General features: G+C 40.2%; 1 protein-coding gene across 5 annotated transcripts in view; it reads left to right on the top strand.

Moving 5' to 3' along the window:
* MAEA (macrophage erythroblast attacher, E3 ubiquitin ligase) overlaps positions 1-10,593 on the top strand; it is a 47,031-nt gene extending 36,438 nt beyond the window's left edge. For all 5 annotated transcript variants that reach the window (XM_010710622.4, XM_010710624.4, XM_003206008.5 and 2 more), the window contains 5 exons: positions 76-152; positions 6,253-6,361; positions 8,073-8,206; positions 8,748-8,943; positions 9,366-10,593. In XM_010710622.4, coding sequence (XP_010708924.1) covers positions 76-152; positions 6,253-6,361; positions 8,073-8,206; positions 8,748-8,943; positions 9,366-9,461 — 612 coding nt within the window. In that variant the 3' untranslated portion in view covers positions 9,462-10,593. The remainder of the gene's footprint in view (positions 1-75; positions 153-6,252; positions 6,362-8,072; positions 8,207-8,747; positions 8,944-9,365) is intronic.
* Positions 10,594-16,858: the final 6,265 nt, after the last annotated feature.

The raw sequence follows: 16,858 nt of genomic DNA, 5'->3' as shown, positions 1-16,858 counted from the left end.
GCACACATGGTATTTAACATCTGGAGAAGCATGGTTTTGGCACCATCTAAGATCCTGTCTTGTCTTTAATCTCAGAGCTGTCTGGAGTTCAGCCTAAGGATTCAGGAGTTCATTGAACTCATTCGACAGAACAAGAGACTGGATGCTGTGAGGTATGAAAATAGGATGCTTTACAAACATTTCTTACAATGATAGAATGCTTCATCAGCAATGTGACTATTATTGCAATACCTGAAAGCCCCACAGCTGCAAGAATCTTGATAGTGTTATTGTGATCAGGTTTTGGATTTTCCAAAGGTAAGATGTCAGTCCAGATGCAACTTTGAAAATCTGTTGTTGTTATTTAAATTCCTCATCTTTTCACTCCACAGTCAAGGATTACAAAGTTGGTTTTAAAACTAAGCATTCTGGTGGTGTGTAATGAACATACTTATCTTTCAAGATGTATGGGTAGTTTATGGTAGGAACTCATTGCAATTTTGTTACAAAAAATACTAAAAGGTGAAAGAAACATGTCTGAAGCTTCACAATTCATTTGACTGAATTATCTTCTGTTTTGTTATCTGTAATCTTCTTTGTCACATTTAGGCTTTAAGCCAAGTTCGCTTTTTGTACTTGTATTGAATGGATAACTTTATAATTCCTTGTTATGTGATAATAAGTCATGTCTCACTCCCTTCCCCTAGCCCCAGATAAACTCAATATCTATTTTTTCTACTGTTAAACAGTTCAAGAGATCTTTGAGTAGAAAATAAAGCTGCCCAAGGTGGTGTGAATGAGTCAGAGAACTCAAGTTAGGTCTGATCACGGCCTGGCTTCAACCATAAGATGATCTTTCTGGCAGTTTCAGTCCATGAGTTGATTTATGCTTTTTAGTTTTAGTTTTGGTTTAAAGTCGTGAAATAATGCTCCAGGATAATGCAAGGAACCAGTTCTGCTGAAATAAGTGTGAATTTGATAGTGGGACTATAAAATGTGTTGGTAATTCTTACAAGGAGTACTTGTATAAGTTATGAGCAGGAACAGAGCTACTGGAGCTTAGACATGAAGAAGGGGGAGAGGACCTCACAGCAGGTTCTGGTTGTTTTTATCTTTAAGGCTATTTAAACCTAGGGTGAATTGACAAGCTTTATGGCCGGATTTGATGATTCTATAATACATTGCAGTGATAGCTGTTGCACCTTAAGATTTCTGACATGTTTTATGTTGAAGAAGTGGCAAGTATTACTGCCTTTGAAGTTGTACTAGAAATTGAAACCAGCAGGAGGTTTGTGTTTTGTGGAAAAGCTCCTTTTTGGTCTGAGGAGTGCAGAGCTGTAGAAAACATATCAAGTATCATAAGTGTAGACTGAAAGCATTTTTTAGCTCAGTCATCTGCTTTAGATGTAGCAATTCCTCTGCAGGGTGAACCAGATGATTTCTCTTGAATAAATGGATGAGAAATTTGGTCCTTTTTGAATTTAGGAAGAAAAGGAAAAGGCAGCTCAACAATGTTGAGAGGCTAGCCTAATGTTAATACCTACACCAAAATGACTCACCTCTTAGTTTTAAGGGTTGTTTTGGATTTTTATTTCTGGTTTTGTTCAAATCTCCTGTTGGCTTTGAGACAACTCATTTCATTCCAACTTTGCCCTGCTTGCACCTAACTGGTAGTTGTCTTACTTACGACCAAATATGCAGTCTGATAAAACTGCTAAATAATTGTAGCATGTAATTGAGGGCTGGAGAGGCTGTCTTTTAGGTATGTACACATTCTTTGACAGAGCTCTGAGGTCCTAAGGAATTAAGCCAGGTACTTAGGAAAAGGATGAAAAACTGAACTACTTAGTCTGTCTTCTGAAGCCCATTGTGTCTTTTATATGCAGTGAATACTGTGCCTTTGTGCCTTTAGCTTTACTCTCTGCTAATTTTGCTTCTTTGCCAAATGTGCAGTCATGCATCTTTAACAATGAATAGTCCATGCTCAGAAAACTACTTTTTTTGAGCTTCAATTTCCTTATGTAGCTTAGAAAAATGGGGTGGGGGTAGAACTGAAGTAAAGAGATGGCCTAAGAATTGGGACAAAGTAACAAGCTCATTCTGTATTCTGTTATTGTTTCTGGAAGTTTGTTTCCTCCTGGTTCCTTTTCCTTGTCAGATCTAGTAGAATTTGCAAGTTGTTGCCCTCATTTCAGGGCCCAGCACTCTTGACATGGGATAATTTGTACTTTCATGGGCTTTTACTGATTTATGGTTTGTTCTTTTACCTTTGAGGCTTTCTTTGTAAACAGGTATTAAAGCATATTTAAGTCCTTCAAGATTTAACGCTTGCATGTCCTTTCTACATTGGAAACGGGCTTCAATATGTTGTGCTAAAGCATGTAGATTCCATATACCTGCTCAAGTTCAGGGTTGCAATGTGTTTATAGTTGACAGTTATAACTTGCCAGAGATGATAATGCTGCTTTAATTCTATAACTTCTCAGAGAAAAGGACCCACAGACGGCCTTCTCAATTCACTTTTCTAACTTGATAATTTCCAATCATTTTGTACATTAAGTTCAACTTCTCAGTGCTGTCCTTAAGGAATGTGGTTTTAAAAAGTTAACTTTTGGCATTATGTTCTACTTTGCTTCAAAATAAGTGTGTAACAGGGGAAGGTGTAGCATAAATCTTGCTGCAAGCCATTGGAACTTGTGTTTTTATTAGCTTGCTTCTGTTAAGTGCCTGCAGCAGGATTCTTTCAGTATTGTGTCCCTGGTGCAATAAATAGGTCAGGCATCCATTAGAAAGCAGAGAAAGAGGCTGTTTACCAAGTAGTTTCCTGTATGAGTGGAACTCAGAGAACTGACATTTTGTTGAGACGCAGCTGGTGTTTAAATAAGTTTGAAAGCTTTGCTTGCTGCCTGCTGCGAACCTCTAAAGTGCCATACTGCTTTTAGGATGAAACTGATGGGAGCCTTAAAAATATTTATCTTATTAAATGTGTTTGAATTTCTGTAGCTTTTTAAAATAGAAGAAGTACAGACTGACCTTGCTTGAAGGTAGCTTATCAGAGCAGTTTTCAGAGAGCTTGTTTCAAGAATGTACAAAAGCTGTTTTTTCAGTACAGAGAGTAAATCACTTCTGCCTAAGTACATCACAAAGTTCTTAAGCTAACTCATCAGCCTGTATCTCCTACAGTGTCTTCAGATTGCATAAAGCCCATGCCTGCTGCAGTAGCAATGAATGACACTAATTTCCTCTCCCTAACTTCATTCTCAAAAATCTGACAGCGTTCTGCTGCTTTGCTTTCGTGGGGAGTTGTGAATGCACAGTTCTCAGCTAAAAGCTTAACAAAACAGCCTATACACTTCAGACATAAAGGACAAATATAGTAATTAAGAGAATCCAGTGATGTACAAAGAAAATGGCCAGTAATTTTAGTATACTTATCACCAATGAGGGTATATATGCACAGTTTTTTTCCTTCATCTTTATCTCCTGAGGGGTGGGGAAGTGCTGTCTGAACAGTTGCATAAAAATAATAAAACTTTAAATGCTCCAATTATAGATTTTTATAGTAATGATAACAGTCTCTGAGATAAATGCATCCAGGAATGGGTCTGAAAGACTGAGCAGAAAGAATAAATCCCCTTGATAACACACTATGTTCATGTTAAGTTATTGCTTCTTTCTGATAAATGCTTTCATTCAAGTATTCAGGCCTAATAGATTTGTACATGTACATATTGTAGTTTAAATGCTTTCCCAAAAACATTGTGCCCTCATACAGACTGTAAATCAAGTCTTCACTGATATCCCTTCCTTTTTGGATTTGCCAAGCATACTGTTTGCATACATACTTCCTCAGCCTGAAGGAACAGCTATTTCAAACAGAAGGTGTTTACAGAATTTACAGAATCACTCTGGCATCTGAGAAAGGAGGATTCAGTGATTTCAGTGATGGCCCACACACAATGATGAAAAAAACCACTGTTCTAACTATACTGACCATTATATGCTAATGTAGTAAAAACATTGGAAGTAAGCATTGTAACATTTGTTGGTGTTCATACGTACCTCCAGGAGTTTTACATTTGGAAAAGATGGAGAGAATGGAAATAGCAGAATAGAAAGGGAAGGGTTAAGTAATGGCAATGACAGGAGCAAGTAAAGTGATACTTAAATGTTTTGCATTCACAAATTCTCATAGTTTTGCCTTTTGCTTCCCAATGTCAACCAAAAAAAAAAAAAGCCATGAATTAATGAAATTGCTTCTTTCTAAAGCATATCTTCATTCTTACTGTGGCTTGCTGCTGCACAGTAGGTGAGGTTCAGACATTCTGACAGCATCTCAAGCTTCATGGGAAGACTTCCTTGTTTTTATAAGGGACATGGCAGAGATAATCAGAAGATAAAAACAAACACAATCTAACTTAGGAAAACCTAATTCTTTCTGGTAGAACTCAAAATGGGTACCATATTGTCAGTTGTTCAGTACTTCTCAAGTCATTTAAGTGCTGGCTTGGTTAGGACTTCTCACCTGAAAGGCGAGCATATGCTGGTTTTATGTATGTATACACAAAATTTATTCTAGATATTCTTGAACATATGCATTAAGTGTGGCCAGTATTGTTGTGTTGCAGCTTCAGGTCTTCCTATAAGCAAGAGGAATATAAGAATAAGTTGTTGATGCTTGACAGGAAGTAGGGTCTCAAATCTAAAGATTTGTTGCAAAACTGAATTACTGCTCCTGTTTTGACATCACGGAACACAAGTGCAGAGTGATCAGATCATTTTAAGATTTTTTTTTCTTCCTCTCCCTTGTTTGTGTGCACAATAATCCTGTTTGACTGGTAGGTCTGAATTTTTGCTTTGTCTGAGCTTTCTTTTAAACAGCTATTGCTTTCATGTGCATGCTACACAAACACTTGAGCTTTCTTCCAGCATTTTCAGGCTGCTTAGGCTCTGCTCTCAGGACACGAATTTTGTACTTTTCCTATTGTACCAGTTATCACCTGGGGAACAATATTTACATTCCTGAGTTGCTCACCCAAAATAGGAAGCTGAGTGGAAACACTCTGTCCTGCATAACTTCCACTGCTTCCTGGCTTGGGTGGGAGAGGAAGTAGGAGCACTGAAGCACTGCTGAAGAGACTGTTCTCATGGTATTATTGGTACCTAAGCACAGTTAGCAGAACGCAGAATTAGAAAAAAATTAAATCTCTATCTCTCCTGTGGGGGTGGAGCAGTTTGGACAATTGAGGAATACTCTATGCTTTTAAAATCGTTTGTACTTTCAGAAGAAGACTTCTAAAAGATCTCTAGAAAGGTTAAAAAGAGCACTCGTGGTAGTTGAGAGAGAACTTTTTATCTTCACTGTAACACAAGTTATGGAGAAAATGAAGCGCAGAGAAAACTTTTCTACATTTTAGCAATGCCTGAAATTCAATACAGAGCTGATTCTATATTCAGTCTACTATGCAACACTGTAATTAGGGACTTTGGCAGAAATGCTGAACTAACATGGTTACATGAGAAGTTTCATACAGGGTTTTAAAGCGGTCAGATATCCCTGTCTGATTATTCTCTAGTTTCTCAGCATTTTGTGCATGTCTTAAAATTTGTCTTTACTTTAAAGATGTTCATGGTAACTCTGTTACTTCTTTCTATTTAAATTTTCAGCCTTACGCATCTCTTTTCTGTATGAATTTGTAGTAGTTATACTTTTTTCATGGTGTTTAAAAAGCTGCTGGTAGCAGGGCGGGTTTTATTGCATTACCCTGCAATTTCTAGTAGTCTGTACAGAAACTGACACTGCCTTCCTGCCTATACCAAATAATCACTTAGGCAAAGTAAATGTTCTCAAATGTCAATGAAAACAGGATAGAATTTTAAATGCTTTGATTTTTAGTGGTTCCTAACACCACATTTACCACGTTATTGGACCACATTCCTTTCTTACAAGTGTATGCAAAAGAGCAACACATTGAGCTTGTGTAAATGGAGACATTTCTTCCACCAGTCTTGGATCTGTCATGCTGGGTGTAGGTGAGGTAAGATTACATGCTCTGGTAGAAGGTTTGGTTTCTAAGTATTTGCGGTACAAAATTCCTAGTGTTTGAAGTTGTTCTTGTATCCTTATATGTAGGACTGTAAGTCCTTTAAGTACACCACCTTCTTGATTGTGTATTGAGAACAGAATTTAGTTTTTCTCTGAAGCCTAACATAACATGAGTTTACTTGATGGAGAAACAACTGTATGTGAAAGGTCTAAATTATCTATTTCAGACATGCAAGGAAGCATTTCAGCCAGGCTGAGGGAAGCCAGCTGGATGAGGTTCGACAAGTGATGGGGATGTTGGCTTTTCCTTCAGACACTCATATCTCCCCCTATAAGGTCAGTAATGTTATGCTTGAAATTCAGTGATACAGTGGGATAATAAAACAAGCTTGTAATTTGTTTTTCGGTAAAACAGAATGCAATGATGATCCATAGAAACTATTTTTTTCCTACTTCTACTTTTTAAAAAATCCATTTACTATAGTCCTTAATTTTAATACCAGTCCTTGCCTATAGATAATAGTGGTAGTGGAAGGTAGGCAATAGTTGAGGGGGCACAACAAGGCAAGAAACCTGCGAAATGACATTGCCACATATCAGCATGGCAGTATAAGCACGTTTTTAAACCACTGGTGCTAAGATCAACATAGATGGACTGAAAGACTGGATGTAAGGCAACATGAAATACTTAAATATACTATTAAAACTTTCAAACAAGTTCTCAGGCCAGTTTGATTTTTCTGGATGGGGGAATTCCACAGCACAGGTGATAACAACAGAAGGTTATGGTGGAGTCCATCCTTCTTCCTTCTGTCTTTCCTTGCTTAAGAAGTAAAATGAGGGGAGAGAGAGAGAGCCAAAGTAGTGCAGGATAAAGCATAAGGGCTGATGTCTGCATCGTGACAATATCACTGCACATGTAGTTTTGAATTTCTCACTACTACTACAGTACTGTTGTCTTTAAATTACTTTCTTTTAAATCCTGGTTAATAAATGAAATATATTAAAATATTTTCTTCTATTTGCTTTAAACTGTAGCGTGTGCAGTTTGACAATATTGAGCTTATTTCTGAGAGTGATCAGCACTGCTATTTCTCAAAAAATGTGGGTTATGGGTAGGAAGGGAGAGGTGCGAGCAGAAGGAGGGATTTACCTGTGTATATGGAATGTAACAAGTATGTTTTCAGTGTCTTCTTGTCCTGCATGACTCTTCATGGTGTGGCTTTAGAGTTCATAATACTGACTTCTATGTGTTTGGTTCCTGGTTATCTTAAATCCTTTTTAAGTGAATGCCATATTATGTACTTAGACCTGTTTTTTTGTAACCTGGAGCATTGCACTGTATAAGAAATATGTCCTCGAATAGATGGCATTCTCTAACCTGAAGTTGTGCCAGCTCTTCAAATTTAATTTCTTGTTCAAGTAATTGGAAGTTCTATAAACAGTACAAATTACAAAGATGTATTGGTAGAATTAGTCTGACTTAAAGTAAAATGCTTCTAACTTTTCAACAGATGTCTGCTAAGTTGGATGTTACCAGTTCAGAGGCTTTAAAGCAAATGTCCACATACTAATGTTGCTTCCTAAATAGACTGGCATTCTAGAGTACCAAACAAACAAAAATCCTTACGAAGATTTACAAACTTTATTAGAACATTTGATAGATGTGGATAGAGCAAGGAAGAGTGTAGGGACAACACTTACTGCAGATCACTTAATTGAACCTCTGGATAGATGTCTTTTATTAAAAACTAAAGCACGTTCTTTGAACTAAGATCTCATGTTTTCAGAAACTCATGTGCACAAATGTAATGAAAAGATTGGAGACTGAATATCATCAGGCCAGCTATTTTATGTGGTGCTTTAAATAAAGTTTTGCTAACGTAGTGTTGAGGTCCTTTCTAAACAAGTACATTCTTACTGTGTGCTAGCATGTATACTTTTACTTTGTAATGGATTCAGTCTAGTGACTTTTTACCACTCTCAGGCTCCCCTCCAGGACAACTAGATTAAAAACAACTTATAGTTGTGTTGTTGTTTTTAACAGGATCTCTTGGACCCCGCTCGATGGAGAATGCTGATACAGCAGTTTAGATATGATAACTACAGACTACATCAGCTGGGAAACAATTCTGTTTTTACTATAACACTCCAGGCAGGCCTTTCAGCTATAAAAACACCGTATCCTTCAATGCAGATACTGCTATTGAGCACAGTGTTTTTTCTATGAATGCTGTTCAGAGAGTGCAAAAAAAAAATTGACATTTACTTATTCTTTGTTTCTACATTGTTTTCATACTGGGTCATCCTTTCCATGCATCGTAGGATAATATATTTGCAAAAGTTGGAGAGCTGGATGAGAGCCACAGTTTTTTTTTTTTAACTACTTGAGAGTTTATCCTGCTTGTTTTTATATGAGTATAAAATATATCATGAATCTTCAGAAGATTGGTTGTTTGCTGTGCAGTGTAGACTTTAAGAACGGCTGATGCTGCTGACGTGCTCTAGAGGAAAAATATTACCTATAGAGTGTGCTAGGTGCATGTTATTCAGTGCTGTTCCCTCTTGAAAGCAAACACTTGATTTTCATATGCACACATCAAGCTTGAATAGTTGCATGCAGTGTATAACCTAGTCTAAACTTGCACAGACTACTGTATTTCTGATGTGTATTAACTGATTCCTATTGCGTCTGTTGGTTGTACCTTAACTTGTTAAATAGACAGTGCTATAAAGAGGATGGGAGTTCAAAAAACCCAGACTGCCCTGTGTGTAGCAAATCCCTGAACAAGCTGGCTCAGCCTCTGCCTATGGCACACTGTGCCAACTCCCGACTAGTCTGCAAGATTTCGGGGGATGTAATGAATGAAAATAATCCTCCCATGATGTTACCAAATGGATATGTCTATGGATACAATGTAAGTGTTGAAATCATTGCCTTACTGATGTCTGAAATAGCAGTGGTCACGGTAACTTCCTCTATCAAAATAAGAGCTTGTAAACTCAGAAAGCTGGGTGCATCGTCTCTATTAGTGGGGTGGAGGGGGAGGGGAACAACTCTTTTACAGAAATTCTTAAGGATTGCTGTGATAAAGTTGTTTTTTAAAGGAACTAATGTGTGGTGAACGTGGAAGTTGATAGCGTGAAATCAAATGGCACTGAAAATTTTCTCCTCTGGAGTGTAATAATATAGAGCAAGTACCATGTGGGCAAAGATGTTTTCACCTCAGTGTACCTTAAAAAAGAAGGAATTATTTACTAAGCAGTTAAGAATGCTCTGAGTTATGAATGCTTTGAGATACTGTTGTGAATATTATCTTTTGATTTCGTTCTTTTCCAGTCTCTGCTTTCTATTCGTCAAGATGACAAAGTAATTTGCCCAAGAACCAAAGAAGTCTTCAACTTCTCACAAGCTGAGAAAGTCTACATCATGTAGGTCCGTAAAAACAAGACGAAGTGCCGCTGGAATTTTGACACAGTGTACGTTGGCATTCCCTGTAAAGGGGGGGGGCCTTAATGTGTGGCAAAGAAGCAAAACCTGCCACCTTGGTGATCAGACCTGTCGGTGGCATTATTGTTTCTTGCGACCAAAGATCAATGAGCAACAATAAACACTCTTTAAACAAAAGAAAAGAGGAATTATGACTTAAGTTTGTACTTGAATAAAAACAAAAAGAAGCTTTGATTGTCAAGGTTTTGTAACATAAGGTCAAAAATTGGACTCTTCTCAAAAGTACTTTCATCTTTTAAAGGATAACTCTTTAAAGATGGACACTTGCACTGGGGGAGAAGTTGCAACAGATTGGAACCTAAATCCATGATTCTTCCCTCTTCTTCACAATTGTCCAAGACCCTTTTGTTATGAAAGATTTCAGTACTACAAATACTCTCCTTTAAGCTCCTCTTTGCCTTCTTTATGATCCTCTCGTGAAGTAATCCTGAACATGAATCATGTAACTTATTTCCATGGGAAAATATTGTCGTTGTTGACATGAGACTGGCTTCTCTGGAGGATCAACTAGGGACTGGTTTGAAGGAGTATAAAGTCTTTTTCCAAACCCAAATATTTTAAGGAGGTTGCATAAATATTGAGAGAAACTGAGAACATTTCAGGCAAAATTTGATGCTTGTTTAAATGTTCTTTTTCCAGTCTACCATAGTGTTAAAGTCCTTCTAAAGTTATTAGTTATGTGCATAGGGTTCAATATGAAATCATTAGTGCTACTGCCTTATTTCTTGCTTTGAGAATGTACTCACATGAAAATGAGCTGGTATTCTTAAGTGTTGGGCAAAGTTTCTGAAGATGCCTTGCAGGATAATTACATAATTTTAGGGCCTAAATAGTATTCATTACTGAAACTAATAGTTCAATTTTAATGACTACAGAACACATCCTTACGACTTTTGAAAAGAATTAAACCATTGTAGTTTAAACAAAACCATATTGTAGAGGTTTGTATTTAGCGCTTATTTTTGCATGTTGATGTTGATTAGCTAATAAAAGATTGTAAATGTAAAACATGTTAATAAAAACTGTTTTCCATTTCTTGATTATATAAAATAAGAAAGTTCCTTCCTATTTAAATGGTATTAAAAAAAAAAACCAACACAAAAACCGACCTCTTATGAGAGGGTCACATAAGGAGTGCAGCTTCCATGTGTCCTTTAGTATTATGCAAGGTAAAATCATCTGTGTTGTTTTCTCAGGCTCTAAATTAAGAACATCTCAGTCAAACACATATTCTTGGCTTAAACTTTTCACATGTGAACCATACACTGCTATGTTCCTGTCAGTTCTGTCACTTCCTACAGGACTTGCAAAATCACAACTTTATAGGCTACAAGATTATATGCATCTCTGCCACTATCAGTTCAGTGAGATCTCCTATGAGGTATGTCTTCAAAGGTTCCATTTTCAATAAACATACATTATTGATGCTTCTGAACTGGTGGATCTGGAGTGCTGCAGAGCTGTCAGCTTGGCAGAGACCAGTTTTTCCTGTGCTCCCTGCTGGAAGTGTCTGCTTCCCTCAGCATTTTCTGAAGTAGCAGATATAGGTGACTCCTACTTAGATGGAGACAGATAATGAGAGCTGGCATCAGTAACTGGAGTAATTGGCTATCAAAGTGATTTATTTTTTCCTTCCTGATAAATGCAAGATTAGGAGCATCAGCTCAAGCTTGCCCTGGGGAAAGCATTGCTAAAATCCAAGTGCAACAGCATCTGTTTTTGTTTCGTTGACTCTACACATTCTACATGTTCTCACAGCAGGAGAAGGGCAAGGAGAATTTTTAAGAGTGGCAACCTCTCCCTACTTCATAGAAAGGCAGGGAGGGAAGGGATGTGTGTGTGGTTTGGGGGTTTTTTGTGTGTGTGTTTTTTTTTTTTTGTTTTGTTATGTTTTTTTTTTTTTTTTTTTTAGTTTTCATATGTATTTGTTGGGTTTTCTTGATCAGTTCTGCAGAAGTGAATGGTAACCAGCAAACAGCAGCAGGTCATGGAAATTGTTGCTTTTGCTTCTTTAAGTACCAGTTAGAGCTGCGGCTTCCTGAGATTTCAGCCCTTTTTCCTTTCTGTGGCCTAAGGGGAGTGGTGGAAATCCATGCTCCCTGAGAACTAGCTGGGGGAGTGAGGGGAGGAGAGCTGCTGTCCTGCAACAGGAGGGCCTCTGCTTAAGAAAAATCATTTTAGCACCCAGATGCCAACCTGCATCCTTGATGGTTTGCTAGAAAGCACACTCCAGAGGTCCAAAAGCAGCTCTCTATTAGCTGTGAGTGCTTTCACTGGATGCCCGCAGTCAAACCACCTATTTGGACTGCAGTGAGCCCTGTTTGTTCCAGGCAGCTGCTGCCTCCTGGCTCACCCCTGCGGGCAGCGTCCAGTGTGGGCTCTGCAGGGTGCCTTTCATTCTCAGCCTTACTCCAGCATGACTTCAAAACCCAGCTTTGTGGGGGCCAGAAATGGCTGTAGGCAAAGATTGCTGCTGGGATTTCTGGTCTCTATTCCCTGACTGCTCTGCCTGGAGTCCAGAATCCAGCAGACGTATCAATTTGTAGCTCCTATCTCAGGCACCTTCAGGCATTAAACCAAGAGCAGCACATGACTCACAGCAGGTATGAACTTGCTGCCTGTAAACAGTATTTTAATAGCTTCATACTCTGCTGTTCTGCATCTTGATTTTGTGTCAGCAGAGGGGGTGGCCTGTGTATGCCTGGTTTCTTAATCTCTCCAACTATAAGTACGGTTGGATGTTTCCTGCCAACATCCTACAACATGACTGCATTTATTCCTGCTTCTGTGTGCAGTGGGAAGATAATTATGGAAGAACAGTTTATGTAACACTGAAAGTGAGGTTAGAGATGCTTCCCTCCATAGTTGGAAGTTTGGGTGCAGGTTATGCTTAACACTGATCTGAGGTACTTGTGGAAAAACCTCAGCTTGAGATCTAATCCTGATTTTAGTCTGAACTCAAGTTTTGCAACTCGGCAAAGAGAAGTTCTTCATTTCAGTGAAATTATTCCTTAGCTTATTGCTAGCTGGCAATAATAATTTCACTGAGGAGCCTTGGGTTTGAAATAACATGTCAGACCGCACTGCAAAATCTTGCAATTTGACCTTACTAAAGTGTCTGGAGATGTGCACCCTAAGCCAGAGAAAATCAGCTGCAGGATAATTAGCGCCACAGAAAGAACAATAGGAAACAGCACAAGAAATGGAAAAGGCTGATGAATGAGAAGAGCTGTTTGTTTGACTTACTAAAAATGAGAACAAGGTGTCAGGGTGGAGTTGAGAATGACTCAAAGCCATTCATCTTTCACAGAGATGAAAATAACCACATTTGAAATAACCATTTTGAAAGCGGAGAAGAAAAAAATAACATGAAATTACTGCATCACTGGGGTGGGATTCCAGATTGATCTATAGAACAGCACCCGGCACCCATCTTCTTGCTCCTCCATGGGGTGAGGTGGAGAGGGAGATGTGCTAAGGCACACTGAAATAATTCAGCAATGCGGAAATGAAAAAGTGCGTGCAAATTTTAGAAATCAAATAATCTTTCACCTGGAATTTTTAATTGATGAGTTCTAGGAAGAAAAAGCTGATAGAGTATCTGCCCTGGGTATGTGTTTGTAGAGCAGTTATCAGAATAACTGGTAAATGGGATAAATGGTAAATGGAATAACTGGGAAATGGTTTTAAGTTGAGGGAGGGAAGATTTAGGTTGGATGTAAGGGGGAAATTCTTTACAGAGAGAGTGGTGAGGTGCTGGAACAGCTGCCCAGAGAGGCTGTGGATGCCTTGTCCTGAAAGATGTTCAAGGCCAGGTTGGATGGGGCCCTGGGCAGCCTGGTCTGGTATTAAATGGGGAATTGGTGGCCCTGCATGTGGCAGAGGGTTGGAGATTCATGATCCTTGAGGTCCCTTCCAACCCTGGCCATTCTGTGATTCTGTAATTCTGTAATAATAACATGATGAGGGGAATAGAGGGAAAGAAAAGCTGGTGCTGCCTAGATATTCTCAAACATATTGCACTGGAGAACGCAGTTGGTGGACAGCTGAGTGAAGGGGATGTGTTTACTGAGGATACATCTGTCACACTGCTGTGACTGTTGATGTTATGAGTCTTCTCAAAATGCAGCTGTACTGCAGTATCACGTGTTGCTGCCATTAGCTAGTATCTGGAGGAGGGATTAGAAATGCCATGAAGATCTGGCTAAGAGAGAGGCCAAAAGGCAATGTGAGGGGCATGATAACTGCTGAGGTTCCTAAGGTCCTGTCGTGGAACCGATGCTAGTGGTCATTACTGGCGTCACACAAAAAAGTAGGAATGTAACAAAAACAGTTTCAGTGAGATTATTACACGGGAAGGAAAGGAGACAACATGGAGGAGCTGACCACTGAACTTGGGATGGTTTCAGTGCTGGAGTTCATTCAGCTGTTGATTAGGACCTTGCTTGGGAAAGTCTTCATTAAGCATTGTGGTCACAGAGGGCTTTTAGTCTCCAGTGTGTTGCATCCTTGACGTAGAAACACAGCCCTAAGGTGGAGTTACCACCAGGATGAAGGAGGGGAGCAGTGAGAGGACCTGGTGATGCTTTCCTGGAGCTCAGAGCAGTCCTGCATGCTCCCGTTGGCATCCCTTGTACTACAGCTGGTCAGCAGCGTCAACCAGAAGCACATCCCTTGCTCAGCTGGCTCCATGTAAGACATTTCCTTCATTGCCAAATTAATGCACAAAAACAAGGCTGGTTATGTGGGGGTAACACCTCAGGGCTGTGCCTGTTCCTTTGGCCCTATTTCCTGTCCCATGAGACAAAATCTTGCACTGTGTATTTCTGAAGGACATCTCCCCTGCTGAGGAGCAGGTTTTCCCAGGGCACTCCTCTGAGTTCCCAGCCGGGACCTTCTCCTGATGGAGCTGGAAGGAACAATGAGGAGAGAAAGATGATAAAGCCTATTCAATCCAGGACAAAAGGATTGTCAATTAACTTAAATATTTTGTTCCCCACCCACAGATATTAAGCAGGATGATACAGACAAACCCCAAAAGGAAATAAACAGATAAACAGCAGACAATTTCCTTTTCCTCCTTTCATAGCCAGAAGCACCATCAGAGTCCAGGTCTGACTTCCACCTAGAAAATGAAGGATTTGGGCCATTTCTCTGGATGGCTGCTGGGGTGAAGGAAGGTGCAGTGTTATCTCAGGCCATCTCTGTTGGTTGCTGTTTTACCTCAGTTCTGCACAAAGGGATGAACAGCAGCTCTGGTCCTGGTGATCCACTGGATGGTTTCCTAATTCTTACAGTGCTATGAGAGGAGCTGGGAGCCTCCAGGCTCTGTAAGTGGGCCCTCAGAGCATTTGGAATTTAATCATCTCTGAGTATGACTCAACTGTGCGCATGTAAACTGGGACACGTCCAGCTCCAGGATAAATGGCCCTGGGACAACTGAGTGCCCTCAGGGTGTGGTCTCTCCTGTGAGGTGGTCATACAGTGAAGAATGTAAGGGAACTGATATCACTGATGGGATTTTGGGGGAAATAAATGAATTTACAACAAATTCTTATCTATCTTCTGGAACTACGGACACATTCATAGCAGGAATAGCCAAGGCTGCTGCTTCAGGATGCACTGCATAACCAAGTCACCAGCTGGTTCTGGCCTTGCCACTTCTGTTTTGTGGACAAAACCTTCTCCATAACTCAGTGCCTTGTAACACAGCCAGGAGCCATATTTCTGCAGTCTCCTGATATCAAATGACCTCTCTCCAGCTATTTACAATCCAGAACTGTGATTAGCTGGAGCACATCTGTCAGAAAAACTTCATCAGGAGACCAAGAATGTGCTTTCTCACTGCTAAAATATGTGCTTCATTTCCAGTTTGAATTCATCATTTGTTTGTTGTGGGTTGGGTTTTTTTTTTTCAATGCCATTCTAAAGATTGTTTCATGTGCTATATCTTGCCCTGAAGATCTTCTCAATTTATGAAAAATCACCTCTCAACTTTGTTTCAGAAAATCAAAACTGATTCAAATCTTTAAAGACATTTTGTCTGGCGGCTCTGGCAGCTCCCAGCACTGCAGATAGGGCAGGAGCATTGCATAAGAACTGGAGCTGCTTTAACCCACCTGCACCCACCGCGGCATTCCAGCATCTGGGGGCTGACTGCAGTTCTCCATTGGTGCCTTCCAAGAAAGAACCACTGCTCTGCCAAGTCCAGCTACTTCCCTGTTAACAGAGAGGACAGCAAACATCAGTTTTTTTCATTAGATTTTTGGTACAAACAAGCTTTTTTCTTCATCTTCTTTTTTAAACAAGACCAAATGTCTCCTGTGCTGTTGTTGTTGGCTTAAGGGGCATTGTGTTTTTTCCTTCTTTTTCAGGTAGAGGGCAAAATGTGCCACTACAAATCTGTAGTTCTTCTACGTATTTCTCTAAATGTTTCCCTGCACCCACTGTTTTGCTTGGGAAATGCCTCTGCATTTGGCTCGCTCTCAGAGGGCAGTGTTCTTTTTCTCAGTTGTTGTTTCCTTGATGTGGTACCCAGGGATGTATTTTTCAAATAAAACCTGCATATTTTAATGCAACACCCTGATCGTGTTAAAGACGGATCTGATTGAAGGCTCATTCCTGGCCTGGAAACAGTGTTACGTGTGTACCAGCACAGCCATACAAATGGTGCTTTCCACCTTTGATTGCAGAACAGTGCGCGCTTCGCTATGCTCACAGCTCACCCCTAAGGCTGTGGATGGGGGCACCCAACCTGCTGCCACAGATTGATGCTTCGAGCCTGTAAGTTCAAACCCTACCAAATAAAATGGAACTTAGATAGCTGCTCGCTCAGCGCAGGTTCCCTCTCCTCAGGGCTCGCTGCCAGCCGCAGCCCAGCAGCTCCCACCCTGCAGCTCTCCTGCATTGCCACCTGCCGGGTGCAGCGACACAGCGCAGCCCTCTGCCCGCAGCCCCAGGCGCCTCCAGGGACGGCACTGCCACAGCCCGGTCCCATCCTACCAGCCTCAGAGCGAAGGATGTCTTCCTTATGTCTCATCTCAGCTCACTCTCTTTTAGTTTAAAGTCCCGTGTGGCAACGCGTTGGGCATCCCAGCTCAGAGGTGACCTACAAGTGGGGGGCTGTCAGAAAGAAGGGGACAGACTCTTTAGCAGGGTCTGTTGTGATAGAATAAGGAGAAGTGGTTTCAAACTAAAAGAGGAAAGATTTAGATTGGATATAAGGAAGAAGTGTTTTACAATGAAGGTGATGAGGCTCTGGCACAGGTTGCCCAGAGAGGTGGTGGATGCCCCATCCCTGCAGACACTCAAGGTCAGGCTGG

This window comes from Meleagris gallopavo, chromosome 4 (genome assembly GCF_905368555.1).
Source record: "Meleagris gallopavo chromosome 4, MGAL_WU_HG_1.1, whole genome shotgun sequence".
NCBI classification, from domain to species: Eukaryota; Metazoa; Chordata; class Aves; order Galliformes; family Phasianidae; genus Meleagris; species Meleagris gallopavo.
The sequence above is the reverse complement of the archived record's forward strand: the minus strand, read 5'-3'. Positions and strand labels throughout refer to the sequence as shown.